Below are 24,903 nucleotides of genomic sequence, written 5' to 3'. Positions count from 1 at the left end.
TTCAGAAGAGATCAACTCATCTTTTTCTGATGGGTTCTTCCATGTCTCTGAGCATGTTGTTGAGAGCTCAGCATAGGCCACATGCTGATCCCTGAACCAATGCTCAGGCCAGGAGGGTATAGTGGCTTTGTGTTCAGGCTCAGGCCCTACCCTCCCAAAGGATTCTCAGGGGTTGGTGCCCAAAGCAGAAGGGATGCTAGGTGGGCAGTTGCTACAGATGCCTCTACAGGGGCCACAGCAGTCATTCATGACACTTCTCACTATAGAGATGTGAATCCCCAAAGAGGATAGAGGTAGGACCCGGGCTTCTGGTGCCTTGGTGCTTGTGGAAGGTCTGATGACATCATCCAGTTTCCACCTCAGTTACAAACAGTGGAGGGCAATATGAAGCAGAGCATCCTGATCTCCATACCTGAGCTCTGGCCCTCAGACATGGGACTTTTGCACATACCTTCTTCCCCCTTATTTAGTCTGTTAACTTCCTTTGACAACCAACCTTGACTCTGGACTGACTTACACCAACCCTAGCCCCAGTCCAGTCCCAGGCAGAGCCAGGCAACCCTCTCCACCTTTCTGACCCAGGCCTCTTCCTGTAGCCCACCTGGAATTGTCCAACTCTCTGTGTGACCACTAGTGTAGGATATGCTTCTCTGTCATTTTGTAAGTGCCAGGAGTGCACAGGCTGAATCTGTTCTCATTGGTCAAGTCCCTGGCACCAGGACCATATGAATTGGATGCTTGGGAATGAGTGAATGAATGAATGACTTGGTAATGGGAAAGGGGCAAATGCTGTGGTCACCAAATCAACTCTATTTCCCACAAGCCAAGAAAAGTTCATTCTTCGATTTCTCCTTCTTCTTTTTCCTAACACAACTGGGAAGGATCTGTTTAGAATTTCAGGATTTTTTTTTTTTTCTAAGTTAAAAAAAAAAAAAAAACAGATGGCTTCAAAGTACGCAAATACTGGGCCAGTTCTCGTGACCTTCCTCAGGAGACGAGGGGCCTGGAGTTCAGTGGGGAGGGAAAGGACGGCCGGGAACCAGGGCTGGGGAACGCCAGGCTGGGTGACTCACAGAGGGGTCAGATTCAGACTCCACGCCATCCTGGAACTGAGGGGGCTCTCTTGCCCGCCAGCTGCAAGCGAGGCAGCTCCAGGAGGGGGCGGCTTTCTGGGCCGTTCCCAGTTTTGCTTCCAACCTGAGGAATCCCTGCCTCCAAATTCTGGCTTTGTGGTAAATTTCAGGTTAGGATTCTACCACTGCTGTAGTCATCCAGTAAAGTCCCTTTCCATCTTCAAGGAGACTCGATTTTCTCTTCTTTCAACCAAGAACAGTAGTTCTTTCTTCTTGGGCTGGGGACCAGGTTTATGGGCTTATTGTGTGACCCTTTTTTATGCTCAGAAAAAAGTCTGGCACACAGAGGGGTGCATACCAATAGTAAAGGACCCACCGTGGGGTTTTTCTTGCTCACGTATGTAATGTCTGACTTTGTGCTGTGCATTACACAGTGTTTTGAATCTTCACCACGACCTGGGAAGTAGGTTCTATTGTTGTCCCCATTTTACAGATGAGGAAACTGAGGCACGGAGCTATAAGTTCCTTGCCCAAAGTTCCATGCCTGGACAGTGGTTGACTTGAGATCTGAACTCCCTCAGTTGGTGTACTCGAGCCTAGCCCGAAGCCCTCGCGTTAATTCGGGACTTCGCTTGGGAACCGCCCTTCATCCCCTTCCCTGACTCTTGGGGGCCCTGTCCCCACCGTTGTCTAGACAACCAAGGGCCAATGGGGAGCAGGCAGGCGGGCAGAGGCCCCGCCCCGGCCCCACCCCTCTCTGAGGGCTAGCCATTATAAGGGCCGGAGGCCGAGCGGCGCTAGCCTAGCCCGCGGAGCGCAAAGCGCGCACGGAGTACACGGAGTATCTGGACTGAGCAGACAAGCGGATCCCGAGAGGAGCAGTCACCATGTGCGGTAAGTGCAGCGTTGATACGCAGACCCCTCCGCCAAGGCTCCTCCGCGCTTCGGCCACAGAGCAAGAGCAAGGGACCTGATGAGGGGCTCCTATCTGTCCCAGTGCTTGACCGTGGGGCTTTCATTGATCAGGCCTGCCTCTTCCCACCCCCTGGCCCGGGAGAGGTGTCTCGGGGAGGTGTTAGGGTGATGCCCAACCTCGGTCTCCGACATTGCGAGAGGACCCAGGCCAGACTGGTCCTCAGAGGAGAGGAAATCAGTCCGGTCCTGGGCCTGGAGCCCCCGCAACATAAGGTGTCTCCACCCCATGTCCAGCGAGGGCTCTTTCCCCCACTTCTCCCGAGTCGCCCACAAAGGCCGCCGCGCGCAAGCTCGCTCACCCTGGGGACAGGGTGTCCAACTCGTGTCTTAGCCCATTGCGCCCACGGAGGAAAGGCAACCCCACGAGCCCTCCTAGCAGTCCCTCGGGCTGACCCCGGGGCATCCAGAGCAGCTCCTGGTGCGCTTAGAAAGGGCCTGTGCGTCTTTCTCGCGACCCGAAATGAACCTTTTACCCCTAGAAGGGTGGATTCTGTGTTGACGCTTCTTTGCTGAAAAGAGCTCTCAGCAAGGTGGGGAAAAGGCAGTAATGACCCGGGAGCCTATGTCCTAAACTAGGAGGAGTTCAGGGCACACATCTGGGCACGGCTCCGGCTCCGGCGTCCAGATTACCGCGGAGTCCGGAGCTGTCCCGCTGGGCATCCGGGCAGTGGGGAGGGCGGCCATGGCCCTGGGCTCACATCTGTAATTCCTTACTCTCCTGGCTGGGCCGCCTCCTCTGGCTGGCCGGGAGAGACGGGAACTTCTGCTGGGACAAAAGGTCACTGTACTTTTTTTTTTTTTTTTTTTTTTCCTCCTTGAGTAGGATTCAGTTACCCATTCCAGCCTCCTGTGGCTGGAGAACCTGGTGGAACTTTTGAAGCTATGAAAGGCGTCTCTCTGACTTCGCTGAGGGATGCAGGGTGGGGAGTGCCAGCGGTGAGCCCCGGGCCAAGGTCTGTACAGGCCTGTTTCCCAGGCCAGAGGATCAGGGAAAACGAAGACTGACCAAGGAGTGAGCAGCTGGCTTTGAGATCGAGCCTCACCCAGGTGGAGTAGGAATCAGTTTAAATTCCTGAAACTTCAGCCAAACTCTCAGGACTTCCAGACATCATTTGCAATGTGTAGGGCTGCCCTGGGGCATTTTGGGAGATAGAGAGATGAGGCAGTTTTGCCAGATTCCCCCAAGCTCTTCAACTTCCCAACCCTCAGTGTGGTATTCAAGACCCTGACTCATTGGTGGCCTTAGAGCCAGACTTCTATAGCAGACCCTGACACTAGATAGGCTTCCCTTTCCTCTTCAGATGTCCCTTTGTCCAACCCACCACCAACATCACCACCACCCCCACCCTGCTTCCTACTTGCATCCCGCTTTCTCCCATGTCTTCTGTGCTTTGGGGACTCTACCTCCTCCAAATCTAAAAAACCGTAGTTTTTGTTATGCTTTCTTAAAGAATTATACATGTGCTGTTCCTTCAGGAAAGGTTGAGCTTTGTGTCATACCCAATCTGTATCTGCACATCTTTGGTACTGATTTGTGGTTGTGAAAGAAGAGGCTTGAGGTCACCAAAGGACACACAAGGGCTCAGAAGCAGCCTTGGCCCATGGGGTTGCCCACTCAGAGCCAGAATCAAAGGGGATATGCTACATTAGGAGTCTTCCTCAGAGTTCATTTCTCCAGGGGTGATCCTTACTAATGGGGTGGAGAGGGGCAGTGCTGCGTAGGGAATCATGTAGAATTCTTGTATAGGAAAATTATTTCTTTTTCAAGTAGAGCAAGAGAAAGTCTCAGCTTGGTGCTCATGTGGCTTAACATCCCTCTGACACTTGCCAAACACCCTTTGAACAGAGGCAGCCATTCCAGGTTCAGAGCAGGCAACAACAGCTGGCTGGAATTAAACATGTTGATCTGGGTTTTTTCAAATTATAGTCTGCATATGTATGGCAAAGAATACTGGTTTCCCTTTCATGGTTTTCTTTTATAGTGAATTCATTAAGTTTTTGAAAATCTAGTCAATTTTACAGGAAAATAGTAAAGAAATGATTGTTCCATTCGCACAAAAATACAGCAAAAATTGTGAAGATGCTAAATTATGAAGATGCTTCTGAAAAGAAACATAAAACCTCTTTGATTTACATTGGGGGAAATTGAGACCTGGAGAGGTTTGTGCACATCTGTGTCTGAACAGGAATTGTTTTAGGTCCTTTCTCTTGGCCATGCCTATTACTGTTATTCAAAGCAGCCTCAGGTCTCAGATCTACTGGGCTGTTCCCTCAGGGATTAAAATCAAAGGCCCTTCCTTATCAGTTAGTTGGTGATCATGTTCAGATTATATCTTTGCTGCTTCATCCACAGAAGACCAGGACCTGACAGTATTGATCCTCCACAAACTGAGCAGACGGCACTGAGAATTTAGCTGAAATGACTCTTGGGTACTCATGTGTGGTTTTGTTGGCATCTGAGAGTTGCTAGCATCTTGCTAACTTTTTTTGCCAATAGGAAGGTTACTATATTTCCTCCCCTCCCCCTTTTCCCTTCTCTCTTCGCACAGCCCCATGTAGATATCTGCTCATGGACAGGGCCTATATTTTCCAGGCTATTTTCCTGGGGTTTTGAAAGTCATGTGGGTGTGATTACCCCTTAAGAGAAGGGGAAGGTGAGTCGGAAGGCCAATCTGGAGGCCTGTTACTGACCAGGGACTAGATAACCCAGCAGGTAAATGCTGCCAGAGAGAGAATCTCTGGCACAGGCTACAGCCTGATAGTCCCAGGCCAAACTAGCCAGCCAGATACCTTTTTGTTCCATGCATAGGGTTTAAACATTTTTTAAAAAATTAGTTACCAAATTACAAAATCGGGAGAGTTCATCTAATTTTTTTTTTACTTCTCTTGAAAAAAATCTGAAGATGTGAAGATTTGAAGATGAGAAAACCTGAGCACATATTTTGAAATAGTATATAGGGGGTCACTTGAACTGGGCACCAGCTTCCCAGTTCTCCAGCCCACTTCCATATGCCTTAGCCACCCCTGTTACCCATTGGTTCCCGGCAACCTGAACTTAGGATGCTGTCACAGAAGACCTAAGAAACTAACTTTCCCGGAAGGAAAGGGAGGACCTGGGACAGTGCTCCAAGGATCCAGGCTCAGGTTATGATCTCTGAAAAGCGAAGGAGATAACAGGTATGGCAGCCTAGGGGCACAGAATCACTGTAGTCTCTGCCTTCATGGTCACATCACTTTCTCTTCTGCATCAGAGTCCCTGCTCCTATCTTAAAAAGACACTTGTTATTGCTTTTAGGGCTCTCAGATTATCCAGAATAATCTCCCATTTCAAGATCCTTAACTTCCTCTCATCTATAAAGACCTTCTTACCTTCTAAAGGTAGCCTTTACAGATTCTAGAGATATAGTGAGGGACACTATTTATCTTGCTTGGATTGTCACTTTCGGGTGCCTCCCCCACACCACACTCCAGACAGTTCAGTGCTGTGAATTCAAGATGCTTGAATCTTGGCCATGAGGACCTTAGCCAGAGGTCCACCAGCACCCCCCTCCCCATAAGTCCCATTGTTCCATCACTCTCAGACTGGACCCATAGTAGTTAGAAGATGAGTGCAGACATCAGTTAAATACCCTCTTCTTCCCTGGCATGATGCCACACACCCTATTGAACCAAATAGATTTAATAGTATTTTTAAATGTCAGTTATCACATCATATAATTGTGGCATTTGCTGCATCTTGTCATTTGTATACATAGTCTCCCTGTTCATCTCTTCCCTACAAGAAGCAGGCATAATTTTTATTCCCCAGAATCAAGAGGGGCCAGGACACACATACACACAATTCATTTGCCTGTATAGCAGTCCTTTGAGAGTGCTTGTCGAGTGCCTCTTCTCTCAGCTGGAGTAGAGATCATTTACTGTGATAACTCGGGAAATGACAATTCAAGGAGATTAAATGACTCAGGGAAGGTATTACCTTTTTTCCACCTACTTCTGACTTAAAATTACATCATCAAATGTGACACTCCTTTCCTCCTTGTAATGTTTTAATTCATAGATGAATTCTTCAGAAGGAAGTGTTGTCTCCCATGAGGACTGAAATTGATGAGGGCATAGACTCTCGGGTCAGGTTGCTAGGCTTTATTCCTCTCTAAGCCTCAATAACCTCCCTGGCAGAAGAGTGTAAAACAGAGACCTCTACCCTACGATGTGCTGATACATGTTTAACAATAGGCTCTCTGGTTTGCCAATTTCTGGAGTCTAAATACTCCCCACCCCAACCATGGCTAGTGTCAGGCCATCAGCGTGAGGTCCCTGAATTGAAGTTAGGAAGTAATAATCCACAGTGAGCTCTTGGGAACCAGTGCTAGTAGCTCCAGCACATGGCTGCCCGCACTCATAGGATAGACACTGGCATTCTTGGATAGGAAATTTAGATTTAGCAGAGTCTGTGCACAGTAGCAACTGCCTCAGCCCTGGCTGCCTTCCTCTTCTCCCGACTGCTTCCTAGCTTGTGTGCTTCCTCCACTGGTCAGACATATCTATCAGGGGTTTCCCAACTTCAGAGAAACTTCTGGAAATTTTGTGATATAACATTAGTAAAAATTGTTTTTGTTTTGTTTGTGAATTGAATCCAGGGATTCATACATGCTAGGTAAGTGCTCTACCACTGAGCTACATCCTCAGCTTCATTTTGAGACAGGTCTTGCTAAGTTGCTCAGTCTGTCTTGGAACTTACGATCCTCCTGCTTCAGCCTCCTGAGTAGCTGGGGTTTACAGGCTGCACCATTGTGCCCAACAGTAAGCAGTGTTTTTAAATTAAGGGATTGGCCAGGCACAGTGGCACATACCTGTAATCCTAGCAGCTCGGGAACCTGAGGCAGGAGAATTGCAAGTTCAGAGCTAGCCTAAGCAACTTAGCGAGGCCCTAAGCAACTCAGTGAGAACTTGTCTCTAAATAAAATATTTTAAATAAGGCTGGAGATGTGGCTCAGTGGTTAGGCCCCTCTGGGTTCAATCCCCAGTTCCCCCCAAAAAAGAAAAAGATTATTTTTGTGTTTAATAAAATTAATTTATAAAGAGAGAGTGACTTGAGTTTCTAATCAATCTGGGAGATGAATCTAAAGATGAATTCAGCACAGAAGCAATTGGGCAATTTAATCTGATCATCTGTCTCTTTTTTTAGTTTTCAAAGGAAACATTTCTTACTAGAGGGAAAAAAACAGTTTGGCTTCTTTTATAACCAAATTTTGGCAGTTTAAATAAAACTTATGTTTTTTTCTTAAAACGTTTCTTTTAATAAAATTAGAGTATAAGGCATTTCCTGATTTTTTTTCTTGGTGAAATCTTTAAATGACATGGGCATCAGGAACTTTTCTAATAAAAATAGAAATGCCTTGTCTGTGTTCACTGCAGGAAGCAGAGTCTACTGTTATCTGGTAAATTTATCTGGAGATAATTTTAACCCAGGGAGTCCCAAGGAGGCCTGGGACTGGTTAAGATTAGAGGAGCCAAGACCCCCTGCTGACCTTGAGCCAGACACCAGATCCACTCAGGGATGCTGATGTGGTCATCAGGACCTTGTCCTTCTCTTTAAGAACTTGGCTGTGGGACCACACGTTCCCATGCAACCTCCACCTTTACCCTTGTATCTTTAAGGAAGCAGTAGGAATTATCATCTGCACCTCACTGATAAAGTGGCCTGCCCAGTATATTTGAGAGCAAGGACTAGACAGTAAGAGATGACACAGCCTCCTCGCAGCCTCATTATGGCTTCCCCACCCCTGTGTGCCTTGCCCAGGAGAATAAACCAACAACTTCTTTCTTTCTCAAGAATTGTATGAGCACTCCTTAAGATGGAAACCCATTTGGCCAACTTTTGTTCAGGCGGGTAGTAATGCAATTTGGGACTTAGACTAGCATCTAATCTGCACTAGTTTCACAGTCTTAAACGGTCAACCACTTCAATTCTGAGAAATAATGGATAGTGGTAGAAAGAGAGACCTCAGTATAGGGAGGGTCGCAGTCTGGGTGGGCAGTAATATAGCTCCTGTAGAACAAGTCCCTCCTCTGGGTGGGGTACAGGTAAGGCCTCTGTCAATGTGGAATTGCTCATTCTCATCCGTGGATACTGTTTTTTATTGGGAAACTGATGCACAGAGAGATGATATTTTCCAAAACAACATCAAATCAGGATGTGAACCCCAGCCTGTCTAGTCGTGAAGTTGACTATCTTTCTTCACCATCCCGCCCCCAAGCTACCCCTCCCTCCTCCCTCCCAAAGGGCTCTGGGGATTGTAGAGAAGATTCTAGGAGTTCAGTGCTCCTAGTTCTACTTGACAGCTGGAAATCCAGGGAAGATCACTTCCATAAGTTGGTGGTTGTCATTATCTATCACTTGGGGATTGAGATCTGGACTTGAGAGGCCCTTACCTGTGTGGCCCTCCACAGGGCCTTTGATCTCGAATTCCCGACTGATCTCTCTAGTCTTCTGCAGAGAGTGCTAGTAGCCCCAGACCTCTGAAGCGATATGGAGCTACTAGGTCATAGTCCCCTCTCAAAAAGAACATCAGGAGATCCTCTGTATTTATCTGTGCCTTTCTTTCTGGAATCTTTCCTCATTAATTTTAACAGTGGATCCTTAAAAAGTCATTTGAGACCTCTGGGTGCCAGGGCAGGAGTGTAGGCATGGCGTGTGACTAAGCTGGAGTTGTTGGGCCAGGGAAGCCTCCCTGTCTGACACCCCCACCACCTCCACCAGGCTAGGCCTTTCTGTGAATCACCTTGGCTCTCTTGCCTGTGAGAAGGGTGCGTAGCTCAGGGCTCTCTTTGCAGAGGTTGCAGAGTGGTCCCTTTCTTTAAAAGGTCTCATGAACTCTGAATCTCAAGCTTTTCACTGAGTCCTCTATTTTCAGACCCTCTTGCTTTCTGCTCCCCTGTTATCAAGCCCAGTGCTCTGTGCACTTCTCAGGAGCCCCACAGCCCCTCCCGATCCAGCCCTTCTGAGTACCCAGCTTCCGCCATCTGGCTACATCTCCTACCACTCCTCCTGCCTTGGCATTTCACTTGATAGATAAGACTACTTCCAAATTCTTAGCCTGGTACCTATTTCCTGGCAGTTCTGCAAGGAAATTTGCAAGTGTAAGAAGAGGCACCCCATGGAGACTTCCTCCTTGATTTCTTTGGAAGGACCCAGAGAATCAGAAAGGGAAACACTCCCTTCAAAGAGGTTTACTGCCCTGACCTCTTGGCTTATTTATAATCCAGTCATCTCTTGGTAAGACCTCTCTTAAGTTATGGGCAACCCTTGGGGTAGAAGCCAGTCAGGGGCAAGAAGTGAAAGTAGAAAATTACAGATGTCTTGAAAAAAGGGATGGACAAATAAAAAGGGGAGTTCAGAGGAGAGAAGGACTGTTTTCATTTAGGGTGAGCAGGATAAAGAAGACATCTTGTGAGAATTGGCATGGGGGCACTGCTGCCTGCTCAGGGCACACCACAGAAGTGGAACCTGTAGGTTGGGCACTGCAAGGGCGTGTGGAAGTAAGAATGGGTCAGATTCAAAGGAAGGAGAGGTGGATGCCAGGCTGAGGATAGCGACTGGCCATGGCAGGAAGAGAAGGGGAAGGAGGAATGTAAATGGAGCCAGCCTTGCTGTTACCGAGGCCCTGATGGGAAGGGCCTAGACAGGAAAAGAAAGGGGGAAGGAGAAGCAGGAGTGTCCTAAGGTGGGTTGGATCTCTCGGGAAGCAAAGGAAGAGCATGTCTATTTGATAGCACTGGCCTGAACCCAGCCAAGGGAGTTCTGAATTCTTTCATCCTTTGCTAGGTGGGCATTTCCCTGCAAGCCAGGGAACTTCTGTTGGAGCTATTTTTCACCCCTTGGGATAGCTGCTGATTTGGGGGTGGAGGGGCGGTTGTGATGAGTCCAATGTTGCAATCAGGTAGACCTGGCTATGAAATACTCAAGGGTTTGACCTTGGAACCTCAGATTGTCCATTAATGAAAACCACAATCTCTCAGCACAGGGTGTTGTGAGGATTCAACTGGATAAGGTTTGGAAAAGATTAGCACACAGAAGTTTTTTTAAATGGTGGCGATGGTGGTTTATTTTCAATCTACTCAGCAGAATTCTGGAACCCTCTCTTAGGACCTGTCCTCATTTCAGTCCTGGGATCATCACTCTGTGTGGGGAGTAGGTGTAGGAGTAATGTTTAGGGACAATAAGCCTAAGCATTTGAGGGTCTTGGGGTTAACCCTGACATTGGCACTCAGGGACCCCAGCTCAGACTACCCACCTCCCCAGCCTTTTTGTCCCTTATGAGTTCCAGAAAACACATCTGCTTGTGCATGAGTGAGTGTGGTGTTGTCTCAGCCCCAGCTCCAAGGCCACTGACTTTTGTCATCCCTTATCCATTCATTTATTCATGCATTCATTTATTCAGCACTATGTATTGAGCACTTAACATATGCTAGGGCTAGGTACTGAGGATGCAGCAATGGTTAATACAGATGTGTTCCCATCATGAGGGTTGCAATTTAGTGGGGAGTCAAAAAGACAGGGAAGCAAGTGCTGTATAAGAAATAAAAAGGGCTCTATAGCTTTAAAAAGGGGAGGGGTAAAAGGCCTGCTTTAGGTCTCATGGGTAACCTGTCAGCTGAAATCTGCAGAATAAGCCAAAGCAGGATTTGTAAAGAGCCAGCCCCAGGAGCTGTCTGATCCCAACTCAACAGGAAGTCCCTTTCCACTTCTCAGCCCCTAGCCCCTCTGTCTGCAAGTCCCCTGAGGGCTTGAGAGGCCCCTGTATACCTGTGTCCTCACCATTCTGTGAGGTCCACCAGCACTTTGCTGCACCTAGCACAATGACAAGGCCCTCTTGAGCCAGAAAACTGTTTATGGGACGAAGTAAATCTTGCTCAGACCACAGCCAAATCATACATTTGACTTAACCATTGTTTGTCCAGGCAAAGTTTCAAGGAAAAATAATGGCAAAATAGTACTAATTGCCCCTTGTTTTTTCTTAATAATTTCTTGTGGAATGACCATTCTCTGCAAGCACACCGGCATTTACACCAACAGCACCATAGCAGTAGGAAGCTCCTTGTCCCATTTTATTTGAATGTCTTGCTTACTATGCAACAGGCACTATTCCATGTGGTTTATGAAGACACTGAATTGTCACATCAACCATGGTGAGTAGATGCTACCATCACCTGTTTCACCAATAAGAAAATTGAGTTACAGGGATTCAATGGTTTGCTCAAGGACACACCAAAATCAAGGAAAAGGACTGGATTAGAGATCAGTATCTGGCTCTGGCTGCGATCTTTGGTCACCACTCTCTGTGCATCTTGTTATAGCCAGTGAATGGCAAGAGAAGGAAGGAGGCCAACCCAGATGGGATGAACATGAGCCTGTCTTTTTACAGATGGGGAGATGTGCTCAGATGGCCCTTTCTACCCTCTTGTGACTGTTCCTTCAGGTGAACAAGGCTAGGTAGCCACAGTGAAGTCCACTTGGTTTGATCCAGCTCAGAAGGTGGAGAGGCAGGAGGGCCTGGCCAGGACAGGGACTGCCATCTGAGGCCCTGCAAAAGAAAGGGGACTCTGCACAGCAGACCTGATGAACCAGGCTGACCATCCCAAGGTGGCACTGTTCCTGGGAAAGCAGAGCCAGGCAGAGGTTTGACCAGAAGTCAGGTGCCTCGTCATCATTGTTCCTGTTCTTGCAAACTCTCAGCCCCTCTTACTGGGGTGACTGTAAGATGGAATGGAATATTTTCTTATTTAGATCTTTTCTAACTATCTATATAACAATCATGGACTCAACACTAATTCATACACTAGCACTTAGGCACATGGTGAAATATCTTAACCATAGAGAGAGGACACATGCAGTAGTAAGAGGAGGAAGTTTCTGCCACACATCCAGGGTCCTCTTCAAGGGTGACCACTGCCCCCTGAGTCTTAGGTTCCTTCCAGAAATACAGTTGTCCTTCCATATCAGTGGACACTTGGTTCAAGGACACCGTAGATACCAAAATTCACAGATGTACAAGTCCCTCATAAAATGGCACAGTATTTGCATAGAAGCTACACACATCCTCCCTACTTTCAATCATCTCTAGATCCCTTATAATACTAATACCATGTAAATGCTATGTAGATAGTTGATACATTGTCTTGTTTAGGAACTAATGACAAAGAAAAAAGTCTGTACATCTCAGTACACATGCAAGTTTTCTCCCAAATATTTTTGATCCACAGATTCAACCAACTTTGAATGGAAAATATTTGGGGGGAAAAGTTTCAGAAAATTCTAAAAAGCAAAATTTGAATTTTCAATGCACTGAGTACTATCTAGAATCCCTGAGAATGACATGGTGTGTAAGCCTTTTTTTAGGTATTCAGTTATCCAGAGAGGATTGAAAGAATACAAGAAGAGGCTGGAGGTATAATTCAGTGACAGAGCACTTGCCTAGCACACACAAAACCCTGAATTTGATTCCCAGCACTATAAAAATAAAATAAAATAAAATTTGGCTGGGGATGCATGCACAAGGCTCTGGGTTCAATTCTCAGCACAGGAAGGAAGGAAGGAAGAGGGAAGAAAGAAAGGAAGTAAGGAAAAGGAGGATGTGTGTAGGTTGGTTACATGTAAACACTACACCATTTTATATAAAAGATGTGAACATTTTCAGATTTTGGTATCCTCAAGGAATCCTAGAATCAATCCCCTGTGAATACCAAGAGAAGACTACTCTATGCAGCTCCTTGCCCTACCCTGCATAATTTACTTATGTTTTGCAAGTTGCTTTTTTCACTTCATAGCTTGAAGATTTCTATTGCTTTCCAAGAGAGTGCACAGCTTCACCTCATGCTCTGTGGAGGGCTACCTGCTGAAGTCTGTTCTGTGCACCTGCATTGGCTCTCCCTGGTCCCTGTTAAGTATCAGACTTTCTCTAGTCTTTGGTGACCACAAAAAACATTGAGCAGCTATCCTTTCACATGCACATGTGCATTTCTGCAAAGATGTCAGAAATGCAACAGCATTTCTAGAAATGCAAAAGCTCTGGCCAACATGTGTACATTTTTAATTTTGAGAGATTGCCAAATTGCTTTCAAAGAGGACACACAAATTTAAATTCTCACTTATTGTCAAACTGTTTGATTACTGATCTTCTAGCTTAAAAAATGGATTCTCATTGTAGCTTTTATTCATGTATGGAAGGGATTCCCAAAGAGATTTCTGTTATTTTATTATCTTCTTTTAATAATAAAAACTGTTGATAATAAATATCAGTATAAATGTTTTATTCACCTACGTTCAGTAGAGTGCAGAGAGAATCCAGCCAAGAGAATGAGCTGCACAGGGAAAAAGGAGGTGCTTAATTAAAGAAATTACTGAATAGAGATTTCATGTTGAAGATTAGATTTATGCCTTCTTGCTCAAAGACTAAAAACCACTCCTTGGCAGCCTTCCTTCCTGAAGTCAATTTCCAAACTGCCCTGAGTGGCCACTGTGAGCCTCCTGGCTGGGTTTGAATAAAGCCGGTTCCAGAGGACAAGGACCCTTTAATGGTCCCAGCTCACTGGGGGGCTCTGATGGCATCCCCTGCACCCTGCTTGTACTTCATTGTGGATCTGAGGTGCCATATAGAATGTACATTCCAGACACATGGTCAGAAGTGAAGTGTGGCTACGAGGAGGAGGATTGCAGAGGAGAATTAGCAAGTTGAATCCAAGAGGCTTCATGTGAAAACAGTCCAGATTTTAAGTCTTTTCGGACTGTCCATGTACCTTTCTGGGTCTTTATGTCCTCTGCAATGCACATCAGCTCCCCTTAGTGAACGTAGGTATTACTTTGGAATATTTCCAGGATGCTAGGAAAGTTTAATTTAAAAAGACTCCAACAATGATCTACAATTTACCCTCTTATCCATGGGGGACTACCAGTAAAGGTCTCTGAAGCCTGAAACCATGAATAATACCAAACCCTAAAATTTTAATACCTTTTCCACTTCTACTAAGCACTTATACAGTGTGACCATATAGTTGCAGCTTGAGGTGTGACAGCAAAACTAGCATGAATTTCATTTTCCTTCTTTGCAATTTCAGATTCTTACTACAGATCTTAGCAATCTCAGTATATGATTTATTTTTCTTTTCTAACTTAGTGAAGAACTTCTACCTTTTCAGTTAAAGGAAGTACTTTATAGCTCTTCTCTGGCATGTTTGAGTTGCCAGCATTAATACTCCTGCACTTTGGGGCCATTAGTAAATAAAGTAAGAGTCGCTTGAACACAGCCACTGTGGAACTGTAGCAGTCTGTCCAATAATGCAGAAACTACTAAGTGACTAACGGGTGGGGAACATGTACAGTGTGGACATACTGAACAAAGGGAAGGTTCACTTCCTGGGCAGGAGTGGGAAACCATCCTTAGAATGTCATGCAATTTAAAATTTACGAATTGTTCATTTCTTGAATTTTCCATTTAATATTTTCAGACTGAAATCTCAGAAATCGAAATTCCAAATACGGGAGGACTACTGCATTGAGTTGCTTTCACCCTTTACCTAACTGTCCTCCATAACTATGTGACTTTTTTTTTAATTGGAATTTGACCATACCATCCAGGGAACTTTCTCATTGTTTGCAGAAAAATGAACATTGGGAATAATTTCACCTAAACATAGATTGTGGCAATGGTGCACAACTCTGTGAATATATTCAAAAACCATTGCTTTAAATGAGATAATATTGTAAGATAATATTACATATTTATAATATATAAGTATATTTATATCTCAAGAAAATGTCAAAAATTTGAATGTTGATATTAAAAGGTAACTGTCTTTTTTAAATAAATAAGGTGACAAAAATAGATGCAAGGGTTAGATGTCTTTTTGGTTTGAAGTATAGGGTAAAAAGTGTGAGCTCCTGGCATCATAAATGGTCAGCAGCAGCCCTACAGTAGCAGGCACTTTCTCTGGAGGGGCCCCTAGGTACCACAGGGAGGGAGGGAGGGACCCAAACTGCACACACAGCCCTTATATTCAGCGCCTCTCACCTGACCTGAGGTCAGCAAGGAAGATGAAAATAGCTTACCATCAAAATTGCCCTTGACAGCTTTAAAATTTAAAAAAAAATTCTGTAACTGCTTAGAAAGTACTCTGTGTATATTTTTATATCCAAACCCCATACCTTAATAGGAGGGTGCAAATATATCTCATGTACAATAATGTACAGTATTTAAGAATGCTAAATATAATTTAAGTACTGTTTAATTTTATGTCCTATTTTTTGACCAAGTATATGTAGATGAATTTTAGTAAGTTAAATGTTGGTATGAGGGAATCCAACCTATGGTTTGGGAATATAACATTTGTTTTTTGAGATTTAGTGGTTCATTTGGATATACTATAAGAACTTGAATCTAATCTTCTTAAGAGTTGGAGGTATTATAGGTGATTTAGTATATAATCGTGGTTGGTTCTGGGTAATTCGTAGGTAGGTTGTCCTCTGTGGAGGTGGATTGCTGGAAAAATTTTAATCCTAGTCAGATCTTCCTCTCATCTCAGCAAATGCAATGGGAACATAAACCTTCTTTAACCCTCATGGATTCATCCTGGAGGCAGCACTGTCCAGTGGTTAAGAACATTTAAGTCCTAAAGTCAGGTCTCCTTGGTTCCACTCTCTACTCTAGATGAATGACAGCCTCTCCAGGCTTCAGTTAAGAAGAGGATAGTGGCAGGATCAGCACTGAAGACTGTCAAGAGTTTTGATTGACAGCTCTATGGAAACAGTTGGCCCAGTGCCTGGCACAGAGTGAGATTAACTTTTGCTGTGATCTGAATGTTAATGTTCCCCTAAAATGAATATGTTGAAATTCTCACTCCTACAGCAATGGTATTAGGAGGTGGAGCCTTTGGGAAGTGATTAGGTCATGGGGTCAGAATCCTCATGAATGCAATTAGTGCCCTTATAAAAGACCCAAGAGAGGGCCTTCATCCTTCCACCATGGAGGTTAGAGTGAGAAGAGCACTATCTCTGAGAAAGTGGTTCTTCACTAGACAATGAATCTGTTGGCATTCTGACTTTGGACTTCCCAGCCTTCAGAACTGTCCAGAATATACTTCTGTTGTTCATAAATCACCCAGTCTATGGTATTTTATTATAAGAGCTTGAGTGGACTTGACAGTTACTATGAATATCCCTGAACCCCAATAACTTCATGTTCCATATTATTGCTTTTTTTCCCATTAATACAGCTTTATGGTCATTCCATTCTACATACATTTATTGAACAAGAATTGTGTGCCAAGACACAGAAAAATGTATAGACATGTCAGCCTGTGTGCTCGTCATAGTCTTTTTGTGTTGCTATTACAAAATAGCACAGGCAGATAACTTTATAAGAAAACAGGTTTATTTGGTTCATGATTCTTGTGACTGAAAGAGTCAAACAGCATAGCACCAGGGCCCTGGTGAGGGCTCCCTTGTCTGCATAACACGAGAAGCAGAAAGGGAAAAAAAAGGCTGCATACAGAAGAGACCAAATGTGGAGTGACCTCACTGTATAACAACGTTGTCTCATGAAAACTAATTCACCCCTGTAAGACCCAACCACACTGCAAGACTGGCAGTAGTCCATTCCCAGGGTGGAGCCCCCATGAACAAATTGCCTTTAACTAGCTCCACGGAACTCTTATAGGTTCCACCACCTCAACACCACCACACTGGAGACCACACATGAACCTTTGAGGACAGACCACATCCAAACCATAGTAACTCTTGTCAGGTACTATAGATGTCCAATGATGGATGATGCAAGACTTGCATACATATGGCCCAGAGATTGGATCACTCTTGTCAAGAGCCAGGAGGTGGGGTGGGAACTGAGCTTTGAAGCGGGCAGTTCTTCCCAAGTGGGGACAAAGAGGTTGAAAGGACAGAGGGATGATGAAACGGAACTCTTACAGGGCAGGAGAGAGGCAGATGCAGATGAAGGGCATAGTTGCAAATGGGAGTAGAAGAATGTGAATAACATGATTATTACTTCTGTTTGGAAAAATATTACTTTGAAATATAAATACAGAAAATAAGGTTAAGTAAAACCTTGGCTTACCAGCCTAACTTGACAATAAAGATTCTCCAGGGGATAAAGGGGAATAAGATGGGTTTTCTTGCTGTAATAAAACTAGTGCTTATTTATGGTTCAACTCTAAACCATACAGACAAGTAGAAAGTGGAAACAAACGCTCCAGCTTCTGTCCCCACCTGCCACAGGGGGCTGCTGTGACTTCCTTATGATTCATCTCAGGCATGTTCTGTGAAAATCAAAGAATGCATGGAGTTGGGGATTTTAGATGTCCCAAGATGACTGGGTTGCTTTGCTATCCTTTACAATGAAAGCTTTCTTCTGCAAGTACATCCAGAGGATAAATTCTCTGCAGTGGAATTGCATGGTCAGGGGTTCTGACACGGGGTTCATGAGCATGTTTATCATAAGGGGAAGGGCTGAGTACGACACCCTTATGCCAGGGAGAGTCACATTTTCCTCTGCAAGCAGCCCGAAAGCCTTCCTGAGATGCCACTGATGCCTGCATTCCCAGGAGTATTTTTCTTTTAAACATGATCAGAGTGTTTTCTTAATGTGAGATTTTTTTCCTCTTTGAACAGGAATCTTTGCTTATATGAACTACAGAGTCCCTCGGACAAGGAAGGAAATTTTTGAAACCCTCATCAAGGGCCTGCAGAGGCTTGAGTACAGAGGCTACGATTCAGCAGGTAGGGGCTGCAGGTCACCTCATGGTCTTGGGACACTTGTGTGGCTTCTTCTTCTCTCACCCATTTCCTTTTTGGTGGGGCTTTATACAATCTGGGCTTTTTTCTGGTACTTCACCTTCATGTTTCTTTTCAATATAAAAATAATACTTGTTCATTAAAGAAACTTGAAAACTACAGAAAAGTAGAGAAAACTATCTTTAAAAACTATAGAAAGGAAGAAACAAAGGTTGAAAAAAATTCATTGACAGTATCCCCCATCCTAGATATCTGATCTGTGCAATAATATATCACCTATGATTAATGATACTAAACTGTATACTTAAAAAGTTTGCACTGGGCAGTGGTGCACACCTGTAAATCCAGTGACCAAGGAGGCTGAGGCAGGAGGATCTCGAGTTGAAAGCCAGCCCTAATCAACTTAGCAAGACCCTGCCTCAAAATAAAATATAAAAAGGGTTGGTGATGTGGCTTAGTAGTTACGTGGTTTAATGCTTAGTTACTGGCATTAAAAAAAAGAGAGAGAGAAAGAAAGAGAGTAGGTCTTATGTTAAATGCTCTTAGCACACATAACACAATATTAATATTAGTAATAATAAGGATAAGAGGAAACTTTTGGAGGAGATGGGTAAGTTTATGGCATCGATCATTGAGATCAATACTTATTTCCAAACTCATCAAGTTGTATACATTAAGTATATACAACTTCCTTATATCAATCATACCTCAATAAAGTATCCTCCAACAATATCTTGGTGCCCTTCATGTGGTCATTGTTGTACATTTGTATAGTCTGAACTGGGGAAGGGTAGAGATGTTATACATAGATTTTTGTTTGTCTCTTTTCCCTGTCATATTTATACAATTGTGTAATCATGTGTGTGTAGGTATGGGTATATTTTTTTCTTTTCTTGATGTTGGGGATTGAACTCAGAACTATTCTATTGTGATGGAAACGTGAATGGCCATTGCCTCTTTGGGGGTGGAAAAAGTGAATGGAAATGACCTAAAGGATCTTTCTGGGTAACAGAATTATTCTGTAGCTTGTAAGGTGTGTGGGTCACACTAGTGTGTGCACTTATCAAAACTCCCTGATATTTTACATTTTACAATTTCAATGAAAATTAAAAATATAAAAAAATTTGAATTATAGGTGTGGCCATTGATGGGAATAATCATGAAGTCAAAGAAAGACATATTCAGCTAGTCAAGAAAAAGGGAAAAGTCAAGGCTCTGGATGAAGAACTTTACAGTAAGTAGGAAATGTTCTGCATTTCAGTGCAGCTTGGGTCACATGAAAATACTATATTCCAACAGCACTCAAGACTAAAACTATGAATTTACCTAAGCTTGAATGAATAGCAGAAAGGGTAAGTCCTTGTTGCAAAAATATGTTTCACAGAGTATAAAGTGGTTAATTTGAGACAGTGGCACATGGAGACTTTTAAAACAATTTTAAGTTACATATTTATTTTAATTTTTCTGGCAAATGAATGATTTTTCTATCTGTAGTAGTGATATATCATTTTCTTTTCTTTTTTTTTTCCCCCTTCAGTATTGGGGATTAAACTCAGGACCTCACACATGCTAAGCAAGTACTCTATCACTGAACTACATTCCCTGTCGTTTTTATTTTGAGACAAGTCTCACTAAGTTGTGCAGGTTGATCTCAAGTTGGTGAGCCTCTTGCTTCAGCCTCCAGAGTAGCTGAAACTGCAGGTGTGCACCACATATCTGGCTATCATTTTCTTTTTAAAAGTGGTTTGTTTTGGTTAGGAAATGAGTTACGTTCTTAATAAGTAGTAAGTAAACTTCATGAAACATGAGTCTGGCTGAAATCCCATAGGTGGGGCCTATGGAACTGATGGTGAGGATGTGCTATTGGCTTGAATGATGTGTCTTGGTGTAAGACAGCAACTCTGCTTAACAGCCCTGTGTCAATGCTTACTTTTAAAGTGCATCAAACTAGTTTTCCTTTTATTTAGGACAAGACAGCATGGATTTAAAGGTGGAGTTCGAGACACACTTTGGTATTGCCCACACACGCTGGGCCACCCATGGGGTCCCCAATGCTGTCAACAGCCACCCACAGCGCTCAGATAAAGGCAATGGTATGTTGTATGGCCCTGCTTCCCTTTTCTGATGGTCCTACCTCACCCTGAATTACATTTCAGGTATGATCCTTGCCAGAGTGGGTTCCATGCTCCCCTGGAAATGATTTTTCTTCTGTCCTGTCTTCCCAAGATAATCCAAATGTCCCCTCTGCTATTGGCAGGTAGACCTAGGCCTTGGTCAGGAGGCAGACTTGACCTGGCCCCTAGGTTATACTAACCTCCCAGGCACCCCTAGGAAAACAATGGCATTTTACTATGAGAGCAGCTGGCTCTTTGGAACCCAACCCCAAGAATGGAATATGGCAATGTATTAGTGCATTTTTCTATTGCTATAATAAAACACCCCAAGCTGGGTATTTTACAAAGAAAAATGGTTTATTTAGCTGACAGTTTTAGAGGCCCAAAGTCCATGTTCAGGCAGCCCAATCTATTTGACCTCTAGTGAGCACCCCCTTGGCTTCATCACAACTTGGTGTAAAAGCAGAAAAGGAAACTGGCTATATACGGAAAGGGTCAATCACACTGAGGATCTAGCATCTAGCTAGATTTCCCACGTAAACCTGTGGGAAACACAAATGATATCCAAACCACAGCAGGCAGTGTGAGAGACTGAAGGGCCTTGGCACTGGTTCTCTCCAAGAGACCAAAGTGTTTTGGAAGCCTGGGCCCTTAAAGGGAAAAGTGGGGTTCTTTCCTCATCCTTGAGGTCCCTCAAAAAAAAAAAAAAAAAAAAAACTGGAAGATATGAGACACTTGGGCTCATAATACCTCAGAATAGTACTGACTGGTAGTAGGCCAAGGTCACTGAACAGGGACATGAGAACCATTCATGCCAGTCTTTGGTGGGTTTGGGGCTCGTCAGCTCTTCCAACTGCCCCTCATGCCAGCCCCAGCTCATAGGTCCCCCAGGATGATTCTCTATGCTATGATTCTCTTAAATGACACTATAATCTCCTATTATATATTGGCAGGTTTGAAGCTCCCAATGGCAGCTCTCAGGGACTATGTGGTCAGTTCCCAGGGCCTTGGGGTCTCCTGCAATAAGTGGGGTATAAGATAGAGGATTTAATCCCTTAGTCCTCCCAGGCCTCCAAGGATAGGCAAGAGTCTAAAATATAATCTAGGCCTTCCAGACGATGCTCATTTGGGGTTAGTCAGGTCAGGAGCTCTGTAAGATTTATACCTGGGCATGATTGGGGAGAGTATTCAGCAGAGAAAAGGAGTCGGCTGGGGGCCCCATGCTGAGATATCCCCTGGCATAGTACAAGCTCTTGCCACACCTTATATTAGAGTAAAGATCAAATACATCAGAACAGTTGTTGGGGGCTTCTTAGCAGGCACTAAGCTACACATTTGATAAACCTTACTTGTTAAGTCAAACCAGGGAGAGAGTGAAAGTTTCTTGCTCACTGTCCTTTACCCAGTGTGGATCAGTGGCACCTCAAGGCAGTGTGCAATACCAGGCAGGAAAGGCAAACACCCCACCCTCAACACAAGGTGCAGGGTGCTACTTCTTCTCCCCAAATCACTTTGAATGGGTTTGCCAGCCTGATTTGGAAACAAAGGCATTTTCCAGAAAATGGAAGGAGAGCAGAGCTACTGGGGATACACCTGTGCCCATGTCAGAGTCTTCCAGTAGTGAGGGTTTTGTGGGGGCTTTTCCTTGGGTTCAGTCCATACCCTGACCAACAGGGCATCCCACAATCAGGGCAGGTACCCTCTGAGGAGGACACCCAGGAGGAAGACAGCAAACCTCACAGTGCTAAGAACCTGGCCAAACCCCAAGTCAGATGCTGAAGCTAGTCCCGGGAGCAGCAATGTGGACTAAGAAAACACTGCCAAGAAGACCATGTGCCCTGGAATATTGCAATTCAGCCATATCCTCCTGCCCACCCGAAAGTGATAAGGTGAACCTCATCAGAAAACCCCCAGTGCACACAATGATTCTGATTGTGTCCCCAAAGCAAAGAAGCTCCAAGGAAACCCACCCACACCCAAACTTGGAAACTCCTGCTCTGACTCAGGATGAGTAATTGAAAAAGAGAACAACAAGGGCAATATATAAAGATTTGTAAAATTTAATAATTTGCCAGTGGAAGTCTTAGCACCCAGCCACTACATCTCACAAGGAAATTACACAAAAAAAGTTTTTTGCAGGGATAGGTGTATAACTCAGTGACAGAGTGCTTGCCTAGCATGCATAAGGACCTGGGTTCAAATTCCAATGCTGAAAAAGAAAAAAGTTTTTGCAAAGAAAACATAGACGTTAGAGAGCAAATAAACTAAGACAATAGACTGAAATGGAAAAAAAGTGATAATTAAGAAAATAAAATACAAAAAATAATGCCACAATTTTTATAAAAATAAAAAAACTGGAGAGTGGGATATAGTCAATTAATAGAGATCCAACATAGGGTTAACTTGTGTTCACAAGAAATGATCAGAGCAAATGAAATTATAAAAGAAGACAAAGTTATATAGCAGAACTCAGCTGTGGCCATCACAACTGCTTAAACTGGGTTTTTCTTCTCTTTTTCTTTAATTTTAAATCTCATTTTGAAACCAATACGTAAAAACATTAAAATTATACATACTTATGGTGTACCATGTGATACTTCTACAGGTATGTGCACTGTACAATCACACACAAACTTTTCTCATTCGCGTTCTCTCATTTTTTGTGTGTGACCTCACAAAAACAAGCAAATAATTTTTCTTAAAAAGGAATAAGTCGTGGTGAACCAAAAGAATAATGGAAGAAGTTTTAAAATATGTAATAAATCTCTTCTGAATTGAAGAAAAACTTGAATTGGAGATACAAAGAGTCCCTGAATAATAGTCAATACATGTAAGGGGTATCCAACACATCCCAGGGTAATTATGGATCTCAAGGGCAATCAAGTATCTATCATCTAGGACAAAGGGGAAAGAATGTTACTTGTGCCCCAAAACTCTAAGGTTGGCCTTAGACTTTTCCTCCAAGGTACTCATTCATCAGCTATTTATTGAAGCAACACAATGGTAACTGAGGCAAACACATCCCTTGCCCTTCCAGGGCTTCTCTCACCTGTGCAGGGAGCTGACCAAAGGGAGTAGGGTGTCCAGGTGGCCTCAGGAGAGGTGGGAGAAACTGCAGCTGGTAGACACTGCTAAAGAGACAGGCCTTTGACCACATAGGAATGTGGGTGAGCCTAGGTTTGCTAGAACCTCCAGGTTTTTCTCCCTAAGAAATTTTAAAGCAAAAACTCAAAAAAAAATTTAAACTCTAATATTTTTGCAATACAATGTGAGTCAAACAAAGCACACTGGCCCACTGTTAGTTTGTGACCTCTTTGAGCCTAAAATCTGTTGAGAATGCCTGTAATCACTTCTGGGTAATGAAGGGTTAATCATCCCTTGCTTGATAATATATCAAAGCCTATTTGATAATATTGTAGGCCAAAAGGAAGAGCTCTGTGCATATATGCGGGGAGGTTGATGGATGCTTGCTCTTGAAAGATAAATGTATATTTCCTCAGGTTTAAATTGTAATTATCATAGACATCAGTCCTAATCACAGGAAAAGACGTTTGCTTAACACAAGTCTTGTTGGGAACAGTTTGCAGAGAGTTTTCAAGTCATCAAATCCCTTTCCTTTGCATCTTATTTGAACTTCACTTCTTATTGACACTTCTGCCTTCACTAAACTTTTCTTTCAGAATTTGTCGTCATCCATAATGGGATCATCACGAATTACAAAGATCTGAGGAAATTTCTGGTAAGAGACCTCCACCATGTAACATCTAAATCAAGTAATATTGATCTTCTCCAACCAGTATGTTTTCCTCCAGAAACATGGTCAGGGGCTGGGGATGTAGCTATTTGATCCCCAGTACCACACACACACACACACACACACACACACAGGGATTGAGTGAAACCCATTCTTGGCCACATCACAACATTAAGTGTGAACCTCAGCCCCAGCTGAGGTACCACGCCCAGAATCTTGTTTGGGAACATACCAGGGCTTTAGGATTTACCTCAAGGGCCACTGTAGATTCACAGAATCAAAAAACCAGGGTTAGGGTTTTATTAAAATAGTTGTGCTGTGTAACATATCGACTCATATGCCAAATGGAATGCGGGGTGGGGACTGAGACAGTGAGGATCCCCAGTGTGAAAAGGTTGTGTGGTGGTGGTTGGGATGTGGGTGGATTTGACTCAACTTATTTTATCATTTCAACTGCCATTATTTTGCAATGTCTAGATTAATGGCAAGGACAAGCTCCTGAGGAGAGATGATCTCAGGGAATACTAGGATGACTCAGAGGTGTTTGGCTATGTGATTCTGGCAAACATTTTTTGTCTCTTCCCAGTTTTTCTTGTTCTCAACTTAAGTCAAATCATAAGGGAGAAGAGGGAGTTGGCCAGGCCAGTTGCACAATGACCATTATCTGTCACCCCGTGTCCAACCTCATATTCCAGGAAAGCAAAGGCTATGAATTTGAGTCAGAAACAGATACTGAGACCATCGCCAAGCTGATTAAGTATGTGTTTGACAACAGAGAAACTGAGGACATTACATTTTCAACTCTGGTCGAGAGAGTCATTCAACAGTTGGTGAGTTAGTCTCATCTGTCTAAATTATTCCTTCATTTTTTTAAGCACTTAGTAGGCAAATTTGCACAAAGTACTCGGAATGAAAGTTGGGTCATCTAGCACATCTGGACTTAAGAGATTACATCCGTGTAAAATTGGGAATTCTATATTTTATGTGGTAAATACCAAATAGAAAGTGCCTGGCTTCATGTTAACACCTTTGAGTTGCTGACTGCCTTTATAGTCTATGGCTATGTACAGTCTCACGTTGCACATGTGGTCCTGGCAGCTCATGCTGCTGTCTTTTTCAGTTGAGTTTGTGCACTGTTCGTTACATACATGAGATCCTCTCTAACAAGGGTAGAGACTTAGAATT

The 24,903-nt window shown here is 43.8% G+C and overlaps 1 protein-coding gene across 1 annotated transcript in view; it reads left to right on the top strand.

Annotated features, from left to right (window-relative positions):
• The first annotated feature begins 1,861 nt into the window (after nt 1-1,861).
• GFPT2 (glutamine-fructose-6-phosphate transaminase 2) overlaps nt 1,862-24,903 on the top strand; it is a 49,038-nt gene continuing 25,996 nt past the window's right edge. Inside the window, exons 1-6 of the mRNA XM_079145624.1 lie at nt 1,862-1,967; nt 17,728-17,835; nt 18,986-19,084; nt 19,818-19,943; nt 23,645-23,703; nt 24,414-24,548. Coding sequence (XP_079001750.1) covers nt 1,961-1,967; nt 17,728-17,835; nt 18,986-19,084; nt 19,818-19,943; nt 23,645-23,703; nt 24,414-24,548 — 534 coding nt within the window. The 5' untranslated portion in view covers nt 1,862-1,960. The remainder of the gene's footprint in view (nt 1,968-17,727; nt 17,836-18,985; nt 19,085-19,817; nt 19,944-23,644; nt 23,704-24,413; nt 24,549-24,903) is intronic.

The sequence above is a fragment of the Sciurus vulgaris genome (genome assembly GCF_902686455.1).
Source record: "Sciurus vulgaris genome assembly, chromosome: 6".
NCBI lineage: Eukaryota > Metazoa > Chordata > Mammalia > Rodentia > Sciuridae > Sciurus > Sciurus vulgaris.
The sequence above is the reverse complement of the archived record's forward strand: the minus strand, read 5'-3'. Positions and strand labels throughout refer to the sequence as shown.